Source organism: Peromyscus californicus, unplaced genomic scaffold (genome assembly GCF_007827085.1).
Source record: "Peromyscus californicus insignis strain IS unplaced genomic scaffold, ASM782708v3 Scaffold_5__1_contigs__length_169319896, whole genome shotgun sequence".
In the NCBI taxonomy this organism is placed as follows: Eukaryota; Metazoa; Chordata; class Mammalia; order Rodentia; family Cricetidae; genus Peromyscus; species Peromyscus californicus.
This window is the reverse complement of record NW_026294573.1, coordinates 79,992,268-80,011,817: the sequence shown is the minus strand read 5'-3', so window position 1 is coordinate 80,011,817 and position 19,550 is coordinate 79,992,268. Positions and strand designations below refer to the sequence as shown.

The 19,550-nt window shown below is 43.6% G+C and overlaps 1 protein-coding gene across 7 annotated transcripts in view; it reads right to left on the bottom strand.

Moving 5' to 3' along the window:
* Positions 1-19,550, bottom strand: part of Cdk5rap2 (CDK5 regulatory subunit associated protein 2) — a 191,474-nt gene that overhangs the window by 127,817 nt on the left and 44,107 nt on the right. For all 7 annotated transcript variants that reach the window (XM_052716613.1, XM_052716615.1, XM_052716614.1 and 4 more), the window contains 5 exons: positions 16,719-16,873; positions 10,416-10,578; positions 9,338-9,391; positions 8,391-8,510; positions 5,102-5,194 (listed from right to left, as the gene is read on the bottom strand). In XM_052716613.1, the coding sequence (XP_052572573.1) occupies positions 5,102-5,194; positions 8,391-8,510; positions 9,338-9,391; positions 10,416-10,578; positions 16,719-16,873 (585 nt within the window). The remainder of the gene's footprint in view (positions 1-5,101; positions 5,195-8,390; positions 8,511-9,337; positions 9,392-10,415; positions 10,579-16,718; positions 16,874-19,550) is intronic.

Here is a 19,550-nt window from a genome sequence, read left to right as displayed (position 1 = left end):
CACTGATCACCTCTTAGCTGTTCAGTTGGTCAACCAACTTGTTCAGGAAGTGGACTACAGCCACAGTTAATCTAGAGTCTTAGGAGCTGTGCCTGTTCCAGGCTCTCCAGAGCCCAGGCATCTGGCCCCATGTTCTAACTGAAGTTCAGGACACAAGAATGTGAAATGAAAATGAACACCATCTGTTCCAACATAACTTTCTGGAATCTTCTGGTTTTGTTTCCTTTGAAGTTAAACATAAAGAAGCAGAAGCCTGGGATATGAGACCCAACTGTTATTAATGTTGATGGTGGTGCTCAAACAAACTCAAGAAGCAAAGGCAAGCAATGACTGCAAATGCTCCTTGTCAACAAGGAGTTAAACCGTGCCCGTAAGTAAATTGAAGCTCAAGGCTGCTAAATGACTAGTCTATCATCAGACTGCCCATAATTAAATCTGGAATTCAAATTATTCCCAGCCTGTGTTCTTCTCTGGCACAGCACCACATGCCCTCACCAGTAAAGACTCTAATTAACACCAATAAACTGGCAAGAATAAAAACAAGAAGACTAAATTTGAAGGGGAAGCTAGAGATGGGCATCAGTTAGTGGATTGTTAAACATAGCTATTGTTCACAGTTACCAAGTGGTGGAAGTTCTGCAGGATTATTGCATGAATAATGATGGCAAAACCTCCTTAAATATCCAACCTCAAAGAACTCAAATGCACACATTCGATTCATTTCATAAAAACACTTTCCATGTTAAATTTTCCTTAAACGGCCCCTTGAAAAACTTCCCTAGGGGCCTCTTTACCTTTTCCTGAATGATGCCCAAGTGGCAAATATTTGGCCCAATTACACATGGCCAGAAACTAAAGGCCAAATGCAAAATTAGGCAAATTATTCTTGCTCACTATAAAAGAATTCAACACCCTGGACCAATTTTAGCTATGTGACTTGGGGGATGTTACCTTGGAAGACTGAATAAAGAGATGCTGAAATATACATGTGAGTTGACAATTATTTCAATATGAAAATTACAAAGTCTGAGTAGATCTATACCATGCTGCCATGGCAAGAATGTTAAAGAAAGGATTCTAGAACAAGAAATATATAATGCCCAGTACACATCTGTAGTCCCATATACTCAAGGGGTCAGGGCAGGAGGATCACCTGAGCCTAGGAGTTTGGGACCAGCCTTGGTGTGGCACTTTGAACGAAGATGACTCCCATAGGCTCATAGGTAGTGGCAATATTAGGAGGTATGGCCTTGTTGGAGTAGATGTGGCCTTGCTGGAGGATGTGTGTCACTGGGGGCTGGCTTTAAGGTCTCAGATGCTCAAGCTAGGCGCAGTATGGCTTTTTCCTCCTGCTGCCTGCCAATCCAGATGTAGAACTCTCAACTCCTTCTCCAGCACCATGTCTGCCTATATGCCACCATGCTTTCTGTCATGACAAAAATAGATTAAACCTCTGAACCTATAAGCCAGCCCCAATTAAATGTTTTCCTTTATAATAGGTGCCATGGTCATGGTGTCTCTTCACAGCATACTTACCCTAACTAAAACACTGAGTAACATATGGGAACCCCAATCTCCTTTAAAAAAAAATAAATAAAGAGGCTTGGGAGATGTTTCAGTTAGTAAAGTGCTTGCTCTACAGGAACGAGGACCAGAGTTCAATCCCTGTACCCACACAAAAACCAGAAACAGCTTTGCACATCTGTAAGTCCAGCACCAGGAAGGTAGAGACAGAGGATTGCTGGGGTTTACTGGCCAGTCTAGCCAAATAGATAAGCTCCAAGTTCAACAAGAGACCCTGCTTTAGAAAATAAGATGGAGAGAAACAGAGGATGTTGACCTCTGGCTTCCATGCATAACAACATACATATATGAGCACACACATGGTTTTGTTTAACTTTTTAAAGTTGTGTGTGTGTGTGTGTGTGTGTGGGTGGGTGGGTGTGGGTGTGGGTGTGGGTGTGGGTATGTGTGTTTGTGTATGTATGCAAGTATGTGAAGATATTAACAGTGAACATATTTAGAGGTAAGTTTGCTAATAATTGTTGTGGAATAATCTTTTTGTACACTGTGAAGATGTGTCACTCTGATTGGTTTAAAAAAAAAAAAAGCTGAATGGCCAATAGCTAGGCAGAATTTCTAGGCAGAGAAGATGCTGGGAAGAAGGAGTTGGCGATGCCAGGGATGCAAAGCAAGCAGGATGAGCACTATGGAGATGAGGTAATAAAGCCACAAGGTGGAAAGTAAATTAATGAAAAAGGGTTAAGTTATAAAGTCTAGTGAGAAACAAGCCTAAGCTATCGGCTGAGCTTTCATAATTTATAATAAGTCCCTGTGTCAATATTGGGGAGCCAATGGTCCAATGAGAAAAAGTCTGACCACAGGTCATTTCTGTTCCTTTATTTCTTCTACTTTAAGTATACTTTCAGTAAGTGTTTTCACTTTCACACCTGGAGGAGAATGCCACTTCCTATCCAGAAATAACTTTAAATGGGCAAGAAGAGGAGCACCAGCCAGCCCACACAGTAACACAGTTACTGTGATGCACACAGTTACACCTGTGATCTGAAGTTGAATCTGTGCATCTGTACCTTGGCAGCCACTCTAAAAATTTAAATATCACAAGAATTTAAATATCACCTGCTGCTGCTTCATTGTCAAGTTCGATGTCAAATCAACCCATGACCTTTGTCTTTTTTAAGATATATTTTATTTTTAATTATGTATATTGTATATGTCTGGGAGAGGTCACATAGGTGAAATTATCCACAGAGGCCAGAAAAGGGTTTCAAATCTCTTTGGAGCTGTCCTACCTAGGTGCTAAGAACAGAACTCATGTTCTCCGGAAGAGCTGCAGGTATTCTTAACCACTGAGCTATCTCTCCAACCCCCACAATGTATTTTAAACTCAGACTGCAATTAGTTGAAATCACACCACAGCCCAATATGTCCTTTTACATGGAAGAAACACACTTAAAAGTTTGTGCAACATTGAAACTACATATACCTCAAATGAAGCACTCATATAAACAGTGCATACTCACAATCAGAGCAGGACAAAAGACACGCTTTGGAAACAGACTGCCACTCTAGTCCTGCCTCCACAAACTCTCAAAAGATCAAAAGCATACCTCCTATTTGGATGAAGCAGCAAGAGATGTTTTGAGACCTGCCAACCTGATGCACAAAAATAATACCTGATCTCTGTGGACTGCAGACAAGGACCCAGCCCATGCTGCTACTTCAAGATCTCACTCCACATTTATTGCATTTGACCAGGAACAAGGGTCATTAAATCACTAAATGCATGTAGTATGTTTGAATAACAGTCAAGTTTACAAGGCTGCTTTCTTTCCTTCAACCCCCAACATAACAAGGAAAAGTAAACTATACTAGGGCTCATAAGGATGCCTGGACTCTGGCTATCAACTGCTAACATTTTTTTTTTTTTAAGCAACAGAAAATATTGATGGTTTTCCAAAGAATTGGCCTTTAAAGCTTGTTATTTTCTAAGCAAGGGGGAAATAGTGTAAAATTGTAAGCTCAGCTCAATTTCATCATCTACTGTCAAAACAGCAGAAGAAGCAAGTCTGAGATCCCAAAAGCAGAGATCTGTCTGTGCTGCTAGCATCTATGATTTAAACGAAATTACTGCAATTATTCTTATTGTGAGCCAAAGCTCTGCAACAGATAAGGCAGAAGGTATGAATCTTGGAAGTCAGATAGTCCTAAATCAGACTGAACTTCTAACCTACCACCAGAAGCAGTCCCCAGTGCAGGGGTGAGAGGAGAGCTTAAGCAAGTATGGACTTAACCAGATGATGAAACGTCACTGATTCCATATCAGTAATAGGCTTACAGAAATTGTGCTGTGGGATGGTCTGTTTGTCAAGTGTGTTGCTGATTGGTCAATAAATAAAACACTGATTGGCCAGTGGCTAGGCAGGAAGTATAGGCGGGACAAGGAGGAGAATAAAGCTGGGAAGAGGAAGGCTGAGTCAGAGAGACACTGCCAGCCGCCACAATAACAAACAGCATGTGAAGATGCCGGTAAGCCACGAGCCATGTGGCAAGGTATAGATTTATAGAAATGGATTAATTTAAGCTGTAAGAACAGTTAGCAAGAAGCCTGCCACGGCCATACAGTTTGTAACCAATATAAGTCTCTGTGTTTACTTGGTCGGGTTTGAGCGGCTGTGGGACTGGCAGGTGAGAGAGATTTGTCCTGACTGTGGGCCAGGCAGGAAAACTCTAGCTACAAAATTGTATCGGCAAGCTAGAAACATGGGAGGAAAATGCTGAAATAATTAAAAGGACAAAACTAAAATTTGGGAAAGAGAGGGACCGTCATGAAGATGGGTGGGAGGCATTTTTGAAGTATAACATTGTAGGCACAAAAGAGATCAAAGGCATCAATGTCTGGACCACAAATTCAAAAAGCAGCAGGAAGGAAGAGGCAGCTAGGGAGGAGAAGCAAAGGACTCCAACGGTGGAATGCCAGGAGCCCTGAGGTCAAATCCTGGCGCTGTCACTGGCCATGTGGTGATCCTGAGTGGGTCACATTTCTAAGCCTAAAGTTCCTTATCAATCATACAAGGATATAAACAGTGTCTACTTCAAATGTTACACAGATAAAGGGGATAATCTACAGACAACATGTAGCAAGACTGGGTATAAAGTATGTGTTCATCAAATGGCTGCTATTAGTTCTAACTGCTGAATTTAAATCCTGACTCTACCACTTGTTAGCTGTGTGACACCCTCAATGAGCCTTAAAAACCTCATGAATACAAGGGTCTGATCATTATTTTCCTCAAGAACTTTGGAAGTTAAATGAGATATGTTGTCTAAAAGTAAACTGAGCACTCCCAATTACGAGAGTGGCTATCATCATCATCACCACCACCACCACAAGAACAGCCAGAGAAGCTCTCAAAACTGGTGGAAGACCAACTTTTAATTAGACTCAACTAATTCTATCACTAAAGGCCACCAATGGTTCCCCTTATTAAAATCTCCCAGCTTCCCTTCAGTTGCAAAGTTCAGGCCTCTCTTGGAATGAGGACCTAAGATAGCCACTTACACTAATGAAAACTCTTACCTGGAATTTTGTGGCCTGTGTTTTCAAGGGAGTCTCTCTGGCTTTGGTGAAGGCAGCAGTGAGCTCTTTGATTTCAGAGTTGAGTTCTTCAACCTAGGAAAACAACAAATGGCAGCCACATACATAGCTGGGCTTTCCTTCCTACACAGCCCACATGCTTTCCCCTGACCTGTAGTGCTTAATAGGCAGACAAGCTCTGAGTGGTTAACTGGGCAGCTTACCCTCACTGAGACTCAATCCCCTCACCTGTTGCCATGGTCTACATAAAGTCAGAGTATGTCCCCCAAGTGTCAATGTATCAGAAGCCTGATCCTCCATGTGGCAATGTTAGGAGGTGGACCTTCAAGAAGTGAATCCTAGTGAGAGATCCTTGGGTATTTGGAACATGCTCCTGGAAGGTTCTAGAGGAGCCCAATCTCTCAGGCTTCAGCTGACAACATGGTCTGCTCCTCTTGCCTGCCTTCCTGTTATCAGTCACTAGCCCTTCATCAGAGGCTGAACACATCAGACAGTATGATCTTGAACTATAAGCATCAGAAAAAATGAGTGAAATGAACCTCTTTATAAAGTTATCCTGCCTCTGATACTTCATTATAGTAACGAAAAACAGACTAATACATGATGAACACCACTCACCCAACTATGGTGTTGTCAGTGCTAAATGAGATAATATAATGTACACTGGTGCTAAAATAATGAGCATTACTACTATTACTATTGCCCACTCATGACTCATCCAATCACTGTGTTGTTTCTCCCAAAATGTCTCAACTTCTCTAACTTGTGATCCACCATGAACTCTGACCACTACACCTTGGAACTGTTCTAGACTCACAACACATTGAAGGTCTCCTACTCCATCTGGGCCCCTGTACATCGGATGGATGAATCAGAGCTCCTATGGTCAAAGGCCAAATTGCAACTGCAGCTGACACTGCACTCCCTCAGCTTCTCAGGGCCTGTTTTCTACTTCTGCAACCATTCTTATTGTCCCCTGTGGGTATGCCTGCCCATCCCTGAATTCCTAATATCCCCAGAGTCTCATCCTTGGCTTCTAACCATTCCTGCTGTCCCCTCTGGGTATGCCTGCCCCATCCCTGAATTCCTAATATCCCCAGAGTCTCATCCTTGGCTTCCAACCATTCCTGCTGTCCCCTCTGGGTATGCCTGCCCCATCCCTGAATTCCTAATATCCCCAGAGTCTCATCCTTGGCTTCCTTCCTTCCCAGTCTATGCTTTCCTGGGATATATTGGTCAACTCTCAGAATTTTAACTCATGACTAGATACAAGTGATTCCTAAGTCAGTTGGGCCAAGCTATCCCTCCCGCCCATGCTTCCGATTTGTACTGCTTTCTGTCTCCTAACCAGGAAGGCCTGTACATTTCTCAAGGCCAATGCTCCTGTCTCAATGTCATGCTCCATTTTCTAAGTTTTGAACCATGTCAGTGACACCACACATCCCCAGTCACATAAGCCAGACACCTAGAGTCATCTTTACTGTTCCTTCTCTGAATTCTTATATAAAACCATCAGATTTTCCAAATTTATTTCAATTTTTTAATTATTTCTCATCTTATTTCTTGAATATAGTCCTCTTCCTCCATTTTGCTTGCTGTGACCTGTATTCCAATAAAGCCTGTCTTGGCTCTTGCCTGAGCAACTCACATTGGACTCCATTCTCTATCCCCTGAAACCACTCTCCAAACACAACCAGATGCTTCTCTACGGTAAAAATGTGGTCACTGCTTCTGTTACTAAGCCAGGTAACCCCCCAAACAGTTGATATGATCGGCCCCCACCCCCAAGCAGTTGACATGATCGGCCCCCATCACCCCTGGGCTCTTGCAACATGTCCAACATCTACAGTCTCATTTAAAGTGTGTACTTTGGTCCCTCGGAATCGAAGATCATTTTTGGTATCACACAGCAGTCTTTGGCCATTGTTTTCTCTCTCTCCAAAATGGCCTCTCATCTGCATCTCTTCCCCAGCCTACACCTTCTTACCATTTAGGACTCAGCTCAGCATCTTCTCCTCTAAGCACCATCTACTCCCGATATCCACCCTAATCAGGACCAGGCATTCTTCCCTCTGCCTCCCCAACACCTGCACTTCCCACAGTTCCAACACCCATCACTCTGACTTGCCAATCACATAGGAGTAGAGCTGGGTCTTTTCGGTGAATGAGGGCCTTGCTTAGTTAATCACTGAGATACAACAGACTTCAGGACCAAGTGACAAGAAAAGAGCTATCAGCTACCATCTTGGATCCCAGAGGCAACAAGCCAAGTGGGCTTTTTGCTTCCCAGGCACAGCCTTGCCTCCCAAATCCCTTCATCTCAAATTTCAGCTGTCTTTCAAGAGTCAGTCTGTACTCTCCTTTAGGGCAGTCACTAGCCACATGCCTGGGTAGGTCTTAACGGGGATGTTAGAAGTACAGCTGAATTTTAAACCCTTGGTTGTTTTTCATTAATTTCAGTGGCTGCCCCTTAAGCAACTTCTGTCCTAATCAGCAACTGCAGCTCCACAGCTACTAGCAGCAGTTTGGCTGCACTGGCCATAGCCAGGCAGGAGTTCTGTTCCCTCAGGCACTGGCTCTATCACAGCTGCTAAAGAAAACTTTACCTAGATCTCTATCCCTTCAGAGAACTCATGATTCAAAGGTTGAGGTGAAATTCCACTCACTCAGAGAGGCTGAATAGCAAGTAGCTAACCTTTTCTCCTAGCTTGAGTCTCCTGAAAAACATGGCGTCCTTCTGCTCAGCCCCCACTTAAGAACCCTAACTACACATGGTTCCTCCCTATCACTTTCTATCAGCCAGTTACTGACTCAGCCTCCTGACCCCAGGTTAATTTTATTTAATCACACAAATGTATCGTGTCCTTGCATCACTAAACAAATATTCCACAGCATAAACAAATGTAACATATCTTAAATTAATATTCCACAACACTTGGTGCTGAGGGAAGAAATGCTAAATAGCTCACCATTGCTTGTCTCACTGATTACATGTTGAAATTATTATGTTCATATACTATTAAAATTTACTTACATCTCTGCACCTATTTCAATGTGGCTTACTAGAAACTTTTAAAAAATGTATGTTTTATTCATAGTTAGTTACTGACAGCACTGACTGCAGTTTGCCACAACTCCAACTGACTAGAGGAGCTGCTTTCCATCCTATCCAATAGTTACAAACTTTCTGTCTAAAGCTAAAACTTCAGGAGAGGACAGGCAAGCCACCAAAACTAATAAAGAAAAATCCCACTTCACTCTTCAGACATACCTCTTTTTCCTTTGATTTTAATGCCATGGTTAGGCCCTGAATGGCTTTATCCCTCTTTAAGCTATTTTTCTTCTCTGTAGCAATTTCTCTTTCCTTCTCTCTCAGGTCCTCCTGAAGTGCCTAAATTAGATTAGAAAAAGATTCACGAAGTTGATGTGTTCCAACCAAAATGCACTGTAAATATATCTTTAAGAGCACACTCAAACGCAGTTATTCTATCTTATTCCTGTCAACCTGTGATTAATGTTTCCTAGTGAGCCAAACGCCGTGGCATCAGCTCCCAGTTACTGTGTTACTGCTCACGGCAACAGGGCTGGGTGAAGGGAAGGGGATCTGATCGCTTGAGAAGCTGACAGCTATTCCTATGGGAAGGACTCCAGTGCCTGCCAAAATCTGAATACAGTCACATCAGAGTCTTCGAAACTGCACCAGGTTATTTGGAGGAAATAACAGATCATTAATTTCATTCCTTAATGCTAGAAAAGCTAGCAGAGAGTTTGGTTTGATGGGGACTGAGCCTTACATTTATAGTCTGAGTTCACATCTTAAGATAATCACTGCTGCCTCCCTCCTGGGCTGTTGTGAGGATCAGAGGAGATAATAGATGTGAAAGTACTTTCTAAGCTGGCAGGCACTGTACAAATTCCAGCTGTTGTGACTAAGGGCCCTTGGAGCCCAGGTGTTAGAATCACACAGACAGATTCCTCCCTCCCAGCTATGAGCAAGTGACTTCATCCTCTGAGCCTCAGCTACCACATCTACAAAATGGGATGTCCTCAGCAGAGTGATGGCAAGGACCGAGGAACTCCCTCTACTGTGCTTCATGCATAACTGACACTCAGCAGCATTTGATAAACAGCAGCTACTGTCACAAAGAACTATCTGTTGCGCTCAGGATAAAAGAAGGGAGTAAGTCTTCAATACAGTCTTAAAATGAATCAACATACCTGGATCTTCTCTTCCAAGTGATTTCTCTCCTTCTGCCATTCCCTCTGTGCAGCCTAGGGAAAGGCATTCACGAGTAAGAAAGAGGAGGACCATCCGAAGGCTTCCCAACAGCCATTCCATGAGCACCTCATTTACTCACTCCCCTCCACTGCAGCAGACCTCCTAACACATGTGTGTCCTCCTGCAGGGCCTGATGTGGTCTGAGCGAGGAAAAGTGTGAAGACAGCTGCCCACAGTTTGATTATCAGTCCCACAGAGCAAACAGGTGCTTTGGAAGAAAAGGTAAAGGGCCCACTAGAGAACAGAGCCTGAGAAGTGAAGTGGCAACCCCATTCCAAATGAAAACTAACTGATGAGGCGAAGGAATCTGCTACTGCCACAAGGACAAAAACCCCTCTTCATAAAGAAATCACCAGCTTTCTTGAGCTTCCAGAACATACCCTGTGTGAACAGACCATGCAGCAGACATCCTCCACCCAAGGAGAATGAAGGTCAACATAGCTTGCCATGGTCATAAGAGTGAAGAGGAGTCCAGAAGATTTGGACCTAACTACTGCCAAACCACTTCTTGGCATCTAGAGAAATATGACTATTCTGAGGCTAGTCCTAAACTCAGCCAGGGGATCACAATTTCTACTTGGCCAAAGGGCTGGGAGGCCTGAACAGGGTAGTATGCTGAGCATCTTGTGTGCTGCCAGGCCCAGAACCAGTTAGTCCCTTTCCCCCACAGCCGCTGATGTTTCACACCAAATATGGCCTGCAAGCCTGTCTCTAACAACAAAGGAAAAATGGACATGAACAGTGCACCACAATTTTACACTAAGAAAGCCCTAAGGACGAAAAAGAAGCCCCAAGGTGACAGCAAATTAACACATGGTAAGATCTAGATGCAGAAGCATGAGATACATGAACAAAGGCAGGCCCTAACAAAGGCAGTTCCTGCAGATTCCTCAGCTGACAGGGAACTCAACTCTCGGATGTGGAAGTTACTGTGCAAACCATGCAGACTGAAGAGCGCCCCACTTCCCACGGAACAGTCTGATATGCTCCCCCTCCTGCTGTGCCCTGTCGCCTCACCTCACCGTCTCTCTCCTTTTCTTCCCTCAGAGTGGCAGAAAGTCCTCGGAGTTCTCCAGATGACACATTCTCGTCAGGAGATGCCATCTGAGATTTCTCCTCTTTAAGGCACTGAATTAAAGCTTCTTTGCTCTTCAAAGACAGCTTCAACTCCTCAATCAGTCTAAAAGAGAACAAAATTTAAATATTAATTCTGAGCTGCTCTCTTAGCTCAGTGGAGCAGGAGGAGGTAGGAAATGGGGCCAGACATCTTCAAAGTAGATGTGTCCAATAAATACACACAAACAGAATCACTTTCCGCGGGTCAGAGAGCAAAGGCCAGAATTTATTGTCTCTAGCCTGACCCAGGAATTTAGCTCTGAGCTGCACCTGGTCTGGTCAAGCCATGCACCTGCTCAGAGACCTTCAGCAGCCCCCACCAACAACAGCAGATTGCTAAGTTTTGAGTAAGAAATCCCCTCTCCAAAAGAAATCTGTCCCTGAAGCCTAAGCAAACAATCAGTCGAGAGCTGTTTGGGTGGGTGAGGATTTAAAAAGCAAGGATATCGCTCCACAGCTTGCAGACAATGCTTAAAAACACACCATGTCTCAAGCTAACAGCCAAACTTCAGGGTAGGGCATCCAGGTACCCAGCTCTTAAGTCGTAACAACCCAGTTTCATCTTGATCACAATCAGTCCTCAGCAGCTCACAGAGAGCTCACTCCAAAGCTATTCTATGCCCCTCTATGCCTTTGCATATGCTATCAATACCTTCTGCCCAAGCCCCTCCTATCCTGCCTGATAAACATCAGAGTTCCTTAAATTACACCTTTCATCTCCAAGTCTGAGAGAAGCTTTGCCACCTACAACTGTAATGCCTTCCAGAAGATGTGAACATTTCCCTCTTTGGAACCAAATTCAATGTCCTTCATCAACTGCTCTGTGACATCTGTGACCAAGCTAAGTCATTCTATTTCTCTGAGTCTGTGTTGGACAACTTAAAACAGAAGTGCACTTCTGACATACAGCTGAAATCAACAAATGACAGTTGGCATGCCGATTAAATTATGCATGTATGTATGTGGCGTGTGTGTGCATGTGTTTTGTATATGGGTGCTTATCTATGAAGGTTTGGAGAGGTCAGAGCTCAATTTCCAAATGTTTTCCTCAATTGTGTTTCCACCTTATTTTGGCTTTGCTGGACTGGCTGGCCAGCAAGCTCCAGGGATCCATCTGTCTTTCTGCCTTGCAATGCTGGGATGCATATCATCACACCCAGCTTTTACATGAGTGCTGGAAATCAGAACTCAGGTCCTCATCCTCAAATGGCAAGGATTTTATCCACTAAGCCATGTCTCCAAACAAGCCCTATACATAATACTACCTTTTAAATATTCAACAATTATTTTGTCGGAGGATTCTCCAAAGAGCCCTTTGGTAGCTAAGCCTAGAAAGCAACCCAATTTTGTAGAAGTAGAGGCCTGGAGGTCTGGCAGAGCTGCTCTTGTGAAGCACCTGGCTTCCCTGTCAAAGCCGACGAGGGCAGCAGAAACACCTAGCAGTGCACTGGCATCAGAGCGCCAGTGAGAACTGCTTGATGTCCCAGAAACCTGGAGGAAGGCACAATACTGCCCTCTAGGGGTTCAGTCTGATATAATCAATAAGTAAATGGAGAGCTAAAGCTCATCATATGTAGGTTTAAAATGAAAGGTGGGGGCTGGAACCAGGACAACTAAAGGCCACTGAAGGCTCAGCCCATCACAGGGAGCAGCAGTGTTGAGCCAATAAGACACCTGCACATATTACATCTTTGGGCTCAAGAAAAATGAGAACTCACTCTTGTGTGAAATTCAATGTTTTAAATGCCAGCAACTAACTCAAACTTTTAAAATTACTATTTAGTTCAAAGAAAACCTATCTATTGGCTATAGTCAACCTATAGGGCTCCCCAACATGACTACCTTCAGATGCAGAACAGCTCAAAACCCAGACTGAATAAGCTAAAGTAGGGAAAATGACCCTTTGAAAAAGATGGTAGGAGCCCAGGAAGACACTGGGAGTAACCATGCAAACAGGGGACCACCCCAAGAGTCAACAGATTGCCATGCCCAACAGCAGGTTCCTCTATGTGGCTGATCCACATCCATGTCGCCTGGATATAGCTGATGATCCCTGCTGCTATGCTGGGCTAACCTTCTGACCTTGACTTAAATAATGGGCTCAGTGAGATTTAGTCCCTAGAGATTTATCAAATGGTCATATCCTGAGGGAACAATCAAGGCGGCAGCTGGTTGCTGGTCTCTGGGAGTTTAACTGGGACACCTTCATCTCTGAGGCTGACACATTTGTAGACCTGACAAACCAGGTTTCTATACCTGTCTAGCCAGCCCTGTGCAAATGCCAGGAAGATGCAGCCTTCAGCAAGACCCCAACATGACCATCCATATCCATGGAGAAGCCACCACCTGCACCAGTGTACACACCCTCCCAAATGTCCTCTCCCCAAACAAATAAGGACTCAAGCTCAAGCCGCACACCCTCATGGCCTACAGGTGCAGGCTTTGTACACAGTGTGCAGACTCTGTGACTTTGCACGTGCCAACACTCTTCATGGACAACTTCTAGGACTCCCCGTAGAGGATTCCCATGCCCAAGCACAGAGCCCTAAATTCATCTCTATCAAGATGTTTATTGGGACCTATCTGTTGTTGGTGTTTTTTCTCTTTTGGGGGGCCTACCACGCAGCTCCCAAATAAATCACACATGCAGGCTTATTCTTACTTATAAATGCACAGACTTAGCTTTGCTTGTTTCTGACCAGCTTTTCTTAACTTTAAATTATCCCGTCTACCTTGTGCCTCTGGGCTTTTCCCATTCTCTTACTTCTGTAAATCTTATTCTTACTCCATGGCTTGCTGTGTAGCTGGTCCCTGAAGTCTTCCTCCTTGTCTGGCGACTGCTTCTTCTCCTCTTCCCCTGGATTTTTCCTTCCATTTATTCTCTCTGCCTGCCAGCCCCGCCTATTCTTTCTCTTGCCTTGCTAGCAGCCATTCGCTCTTTATTAGACCATCAGGTGTTTTAGACAGGCCAAGTATCACAGCTTCATAGAGTTAAACAAATGCAACATAAACAAACGTAACACAACTTAAAATAATATTCTACAACACTTCTCTATCCATTCTACATAAGCAGAACAACCTCTGTCTCTGTAGTTCCAAAGGCATGCTCAGCATTGCTTTGGGCATGAATTGTCATCTCCTCCAATTCCAGCCTGAATCTAGAAATCCATACTTCCTCCCCTCACCCACACCTCCCCTCACCCACACCTCCCCTCATCCAAGCCTCCACTCACCCACACCTCCACTCATAAATGCTCACATATCACACAACTCTTGTCCTAATTAGAAGCATCCTTCTATTCCTACCTCGAAAAACCTCCTCACTGCTCATCTTCCTCCAAACTGAGTAAACTTACCACCATCCATCAGCCACTTATTCTCGAAACTGAAAGAGGGGTATCAGTACAATGTTTTCCCTTCGCTACCAGAGCCCTTCAAGCCCACTGCGTCCACTTCACCTCCTATTACCACCTGTTTACCTCCATCCCATTCCAGACTTTCAGTCTTGGTTGCCATCATCTATCTGGATGTCTGCATCAGCAAGGCAAACAAAAAAACTGCAATAAATTTAAATCTAATCATGTAGTTTCCCCACACTCCCCCGCCCCTTAACTCTTCAATGGATTCTCCCATGCCCTTCAGATGAAGTCCAGATTCTTCCACAAGGCCCAGTGACCTGTCCAGCATATCCACACTGTAGATGCTACCTCCCTGTTAATCAATTAGTAGTCACGACTGTCAGAACTGTTTCATGTTGCTTACAATCAAGTAACCCTTACACAGTCACCTAACAGTGAATCATACCTGTGTCATTTATTCTATTTCATGTCACCACATATCATCTTACATCATCACAAAGCCCAGTACATATTTTTATAAAAGAGACCACATTCCCATATTTTTACTATAGACTATTGCCACAACTGTCTGCTTTTTTAGTCTCTCACTCTGTCTAATTTATCAATTAAACTTTAACATAGATACGTAAGGACTGGGGAGTGGAGGTGCATAGCGAGTGAAGGGCTGGATATAGTCAGGTTTCACACATCCATGAGAGTCTCAGTTAAGGGGACATCTACTTAACATGAGAAAGCTTCTCTTGGACCTTTTACATTGAATTTGTAAACATTAATGGTAAACCAATGTTTGTCCCATCCAGTTCTAATCCTTCTGTTCCTGCCTTCTATCCCTTCCACCTAGCCAACTTGATGATGGAAGTCTCCCTTGCTACTTTAATCACTGCTGTGTGGAACAGAAGATACACAAGAAATACCTGTTGAATAAAGGGCATAATCATCCAACAAAGCCAATTAAGTAAGTGCTAAATATGTCAGGACCCTCACAAGACTGTCCCATAATTTCTTACAAACCCTTTCTGAGTCTTCGCCTTTCTTCCCAGTCACTGGTACCAAGAATTCTCCTTTTTCCCCCCTATGGCCACTCAGCCATTCTACCCTAGTCTAATCCATTTCTTGGGCTCCTTATGCCCAATTTAGCTTCTAGAATCTATAATTCTCCAAGAAAGACAAGACTATATGCTTGCTAAGAACTTTACTATCAATCAACAGGGAAAGAGATCATGGAATGATCTCATGTAGAATGGCTTATGTAGAATTTCTCAAAGTGTAGCTCTTGACTGTTCATGGATGGTACCTGGGGGAAGAAGTCAGCAAAAGGAACCCCTCCTCTTCCTGGCAGCATGGTCAGGAAAAACACTGAATCATAAAGGGATAGATGGGGCTGATAACTCATTCCCTCTACCAAGGTCCAGACACAACACTTCTATTTCACAGATCAAAATTAGGGGACCAGCTTCTGACCTCGATGCATGTACACACAGACACACACAGTCACACACAACAAAATTAAAATTTAAAAATCCACCTCTAATCAATGAGCCAAAAGAAAAAAACAGAACCTAAAAAAAGATTACAGTATACACAATACAGTCCTCTGAATTCCTGAAGTGAGAGAGCACTGAAATATGGAGACCATGACCACAGGCTCCCTCAGCACTGATTTGGACTTCTCTTAGAGAGAATCACAGAAGGTATGCTCAGCTAATTTCCCAACCCAAAACTGAAAACAAAGTGGCAAACCTAAATATCAAATGGTGGCACTGAGTCAGAAGTAAAGGCAAATAGCACTTGGCCACAAGAACCTAAACAGCCAGGCACGGTAACATGCTCCTGAAAACTCTGCACTTGGAGAGAGGGTGGTAGGGAACATCAAGAGTTCAAGGCCAGCCTCTGCCACACAGTGAGTCTTTGCCAGCCAAGGCTATTAACTAACTAAATAATGTGGTGAGGCACATCATTCCACAGGGCAGAGTGGCTGAGAAAAGAAATCACAGGCAGAATCCTCTGGAGGAGACCATTCACTCTGGCACCATCTCACCCAATTCCAAATAGGTGGGGTTCTTCAGGCACCTATGCTAGCAGTGTGTCTCTACTACATTAGCTCCACCTCCCACTTAGAAACCAACAAATAAGATATGAGAATCAAAATGTCAGAAAAAAACTTCAACTTTGTCTTACCACGTTTTTGTCAAAAGCTTGGCTACAAGACACAGTGGTCATTAAAGCTGGCCTAACAGCCCTAGTGTCCATCTATTTCTCAGAGCCAACAGTATACATTTTATTCACTGTGCATTAAAGAACTCTGCATTTGATCTACAATGTTCTTCTTTGCCCTATAGCACTGTTTGATTTGGGCCTCCAGCCAGCATTAAAAAACATGATGGAAAATAGATAACATAAAATTTACTAGTAGTTATTGTGGGGACATCACCACTTACTGTTCCCTGTGGAAAGAACCACAAGAGAAATTTCCCTCTGATAGTGCCAAGCAAAATTGGGCTTCTCCTGAATCCAAGGCCTGTTTTACCTCATGGGAAATGTGAATCTCAGGGCCACAGGATTGCTTTTTCCTTTGGCTACCAGGAAGCTACAGCCAGAGCTGAACACCAGACTTAGGATCTAAGTGTCTTCACAACATGAACTGTGGAGTGCCCGTCTCTCACCCACTCCTCTCCTTCCTTTTTCCTGCCCTGCTCTGATCCCCGTTTGCTATCTTGCTCTGCTGGATCCACCACAGTAAGTCATTCCACTCCAGGGAAGAACACTGGGAGGGAAGGGCAGGATGGGGAAGATCCACTCCCCGCCGGATGATGAGATGGTCATTTCCCAGGAAGCAGAGCCAGACCTGTCTTTCTCTTCCAGAGCCAGAGCCATCTCCAGGTCCCCCTCCTGCATCTTCTTCATTGCTGAGAGCTTGCTTTCCAAGCTGAGGCGAAGAGCCTTCTCTGTTTCCGTCCCTGCAAAGGCCTTCTCCAGTTCTGCTTGGGCGGCTTTCACATCCTACAGTTAAATTAAATGCATTTGATGCAATTTTTCAATACAATTGGGAACATTTTGAAAGGAAATTGGATTAAAATATAAATATTTATGACTTTTTCTCCGGCACATTTCCCCTCCCTGAATGTACTATACATGGACAGAATCAGTAATAAATACATTTGCCAGCCATTTTTTCCCTCTTGTATCGGAAGAGTAATGGGCACTTCCAATGGAAAAGAGTCAACTCTACAAGAACTGTACTTTTGGTTTTGAAAAATCAGATCAATATTTACAGCTTCAATGAGAACAAGGAGAAATGTGCTTTTCAATACTAAACATGTATAAATCCCAGAGTCCCCTAATCTCCATGCAAATTCATCCCACAGCCCATCACCCCCTACTATTTCTTTTTAAGATAATGACCACACAATTCTAAAATGCATTTCTGTATCTCCAAGGTGATTTAGGTGGTAAAAAAAAAACTATGCTTTTCCTGAGTGCTCAAAGAAGCCACCACGGAAATTATCTTCTAAATCTTTCAAGCAATGTCTGTGTTGAGAGAAAGGCTCTGGTGCTCACACAAGTGACCTGGAGTAGGCCTGACTCTCCACCCACACAGACCACTGCCTCAGATTGCATCGCAGACAGAAAAGTCAAATAGAACTAGGTTCAAAATGCAGATCTCCTACTTACTTGCTGTGTGACTTTGGGGAGTCGTTTAATCTCTGGGCCCCAGGTTCTTATTTTAGAAAACAGGATACCCACCATTCCAAGGAACTGCTGTGAGGCTGCCAATACCTGTTATCCCAGAAGCTAAAAACTGGCTTCTCTTCCCCTGCCCTTTCCCTTCACTGTCTCCACTAACAGTATCTGTCTTGGAGGTTTGTCTGTCACTTCATATTTCTTCAACAGCAAACAATAATGCTTGTTATTTACTGAGTGCCTACTAAATGCCAGGCTCTGAGCAAGCAATTTTATATCATATTTGATCTTGACCTCACCCAAAAGTGCTGTGGACTGAAACAGTAGAATGTTGCAGCCTAAAATACAGCCAGATCTGTTACGATTCTGCCACTCCAGCTGGATGACTGCACATGTGCAGTTCAGTAGCTAAGAAAGGGGTCTTACATCTTTACATCATTAGTGATTGTGCAAATGCACACAGCCCGGTCATGCAATCTGTGCATGCGTGGTGTAGCTCCGTAAGCCCACCTGCGCATGTGCAGGGGAATCCTTAAAAGATGGATACAGACTCCTCCCCTCTCTCTTCTGCTCTCTCCTCCTCCTCCTCACGTGTCCCTTCCACAGGCCTGGCCATGCTCTCTTCTGTCCCTCTCCCTGTTAATAAAGCTCTGATACTGGGTTTTGTCGTGCCTCGTGACCTTTCTGCATGGTAACTAGCGCCACTTATTTAAAACAAACAAGATCACCTGACATTTACCACCTGTGTGACCTTGAGCAAATGACCTGGCCACTCTATGCCTGCTGTTTCAGTATGTTTAAAAAGAGAGAAAGAGAAAGAAAGAGAGAAATGGAAGTAGTTAGCTCATGGGTTTCTTAGTATACATATGAGGCTTAGCAGAGAGCCTCTCCCTGTGGTGAGTTCTCATAGCTTCATGTATGCTCAGTCAGTGCTACACGCTGGTGCTTCTGTGCTCAATTCACACAGGCAAATGCTTCTTCACCCAATGGGATAAACGCAGCAAACAACAGAGCAGAAGCACTAGCAAGTACTCATGGGACAAACAAGGTGTTGCATCAAGGTGACAATTTTCTCAAGTGTCTTGATTAAGGGTGTGGTTGTGGTGGTATGAATAAGAATGCCCTTCCCCAAACACCCCCAACATTCCCAACACCATAGGCTCACAGATTTGAAGGCTTGGTAACCAGGGAGTGGCACTATTAGATGTGGCTTTGTTGGATTTGGTATGATGTCTTTGGAGGAAGTGTGTTACTGGGAGTGAGCTTTGAGGTTTCAGATGTTCAAGCCAGGAAGGCCCAGTGTGTCTCTCTCTCTCTTCCTGCTGTCTTCCATTCCAGATGTAGAACTCTCAGCTACCTATCTAGCATCATGTCTGCCTTCATTCCGCCATGCTTCCTGCCATGACAGTAATAGACTAAACCTCTGAACTGTAAGCCAGCCCTAATTAAATGCTTTCCTTTATAAGAGATGTGGTCATGGTGTCTTTTACAGTAATAAAAATGCTTAGACAGTGGTGTATGCTTATAATTATAGTATTTGGGAAGCTGAAACAGGAGTACTGCAAGTTTGAGGCCAGCCTCACTATCTAGCAGATCCTGTCTCAAAAAAACAAAAAGCAAAAAACCCACTATAATAATTTATTAATATATATGGATTATTCCAATCCAAACTCTGAAAGGCTCAAAATATAAAACTTTCTGATTATCAATGTGTCAAAAGTAGAAAATTTCACACCTGACCTCATGTGATGGGTTGTAGTCAAAACACAGACACATTAAAATATTGCATAAAATTCCCTTCTAACTACATATATAATGAAGATGTGAAATATAAGAGAGTTCCATGTCTAGTCCTGGAGCCCATCCTCAAGACATTTCATTAGTTATGTACAAATGTTTAATACTAGTAATAAGCTCAAATCTAAACCACTTCTGGTCCCAGGCATTGCAGAAAAGGGTTACTCTAACTGTGGTACTTAACATGAGCTTAAAATTG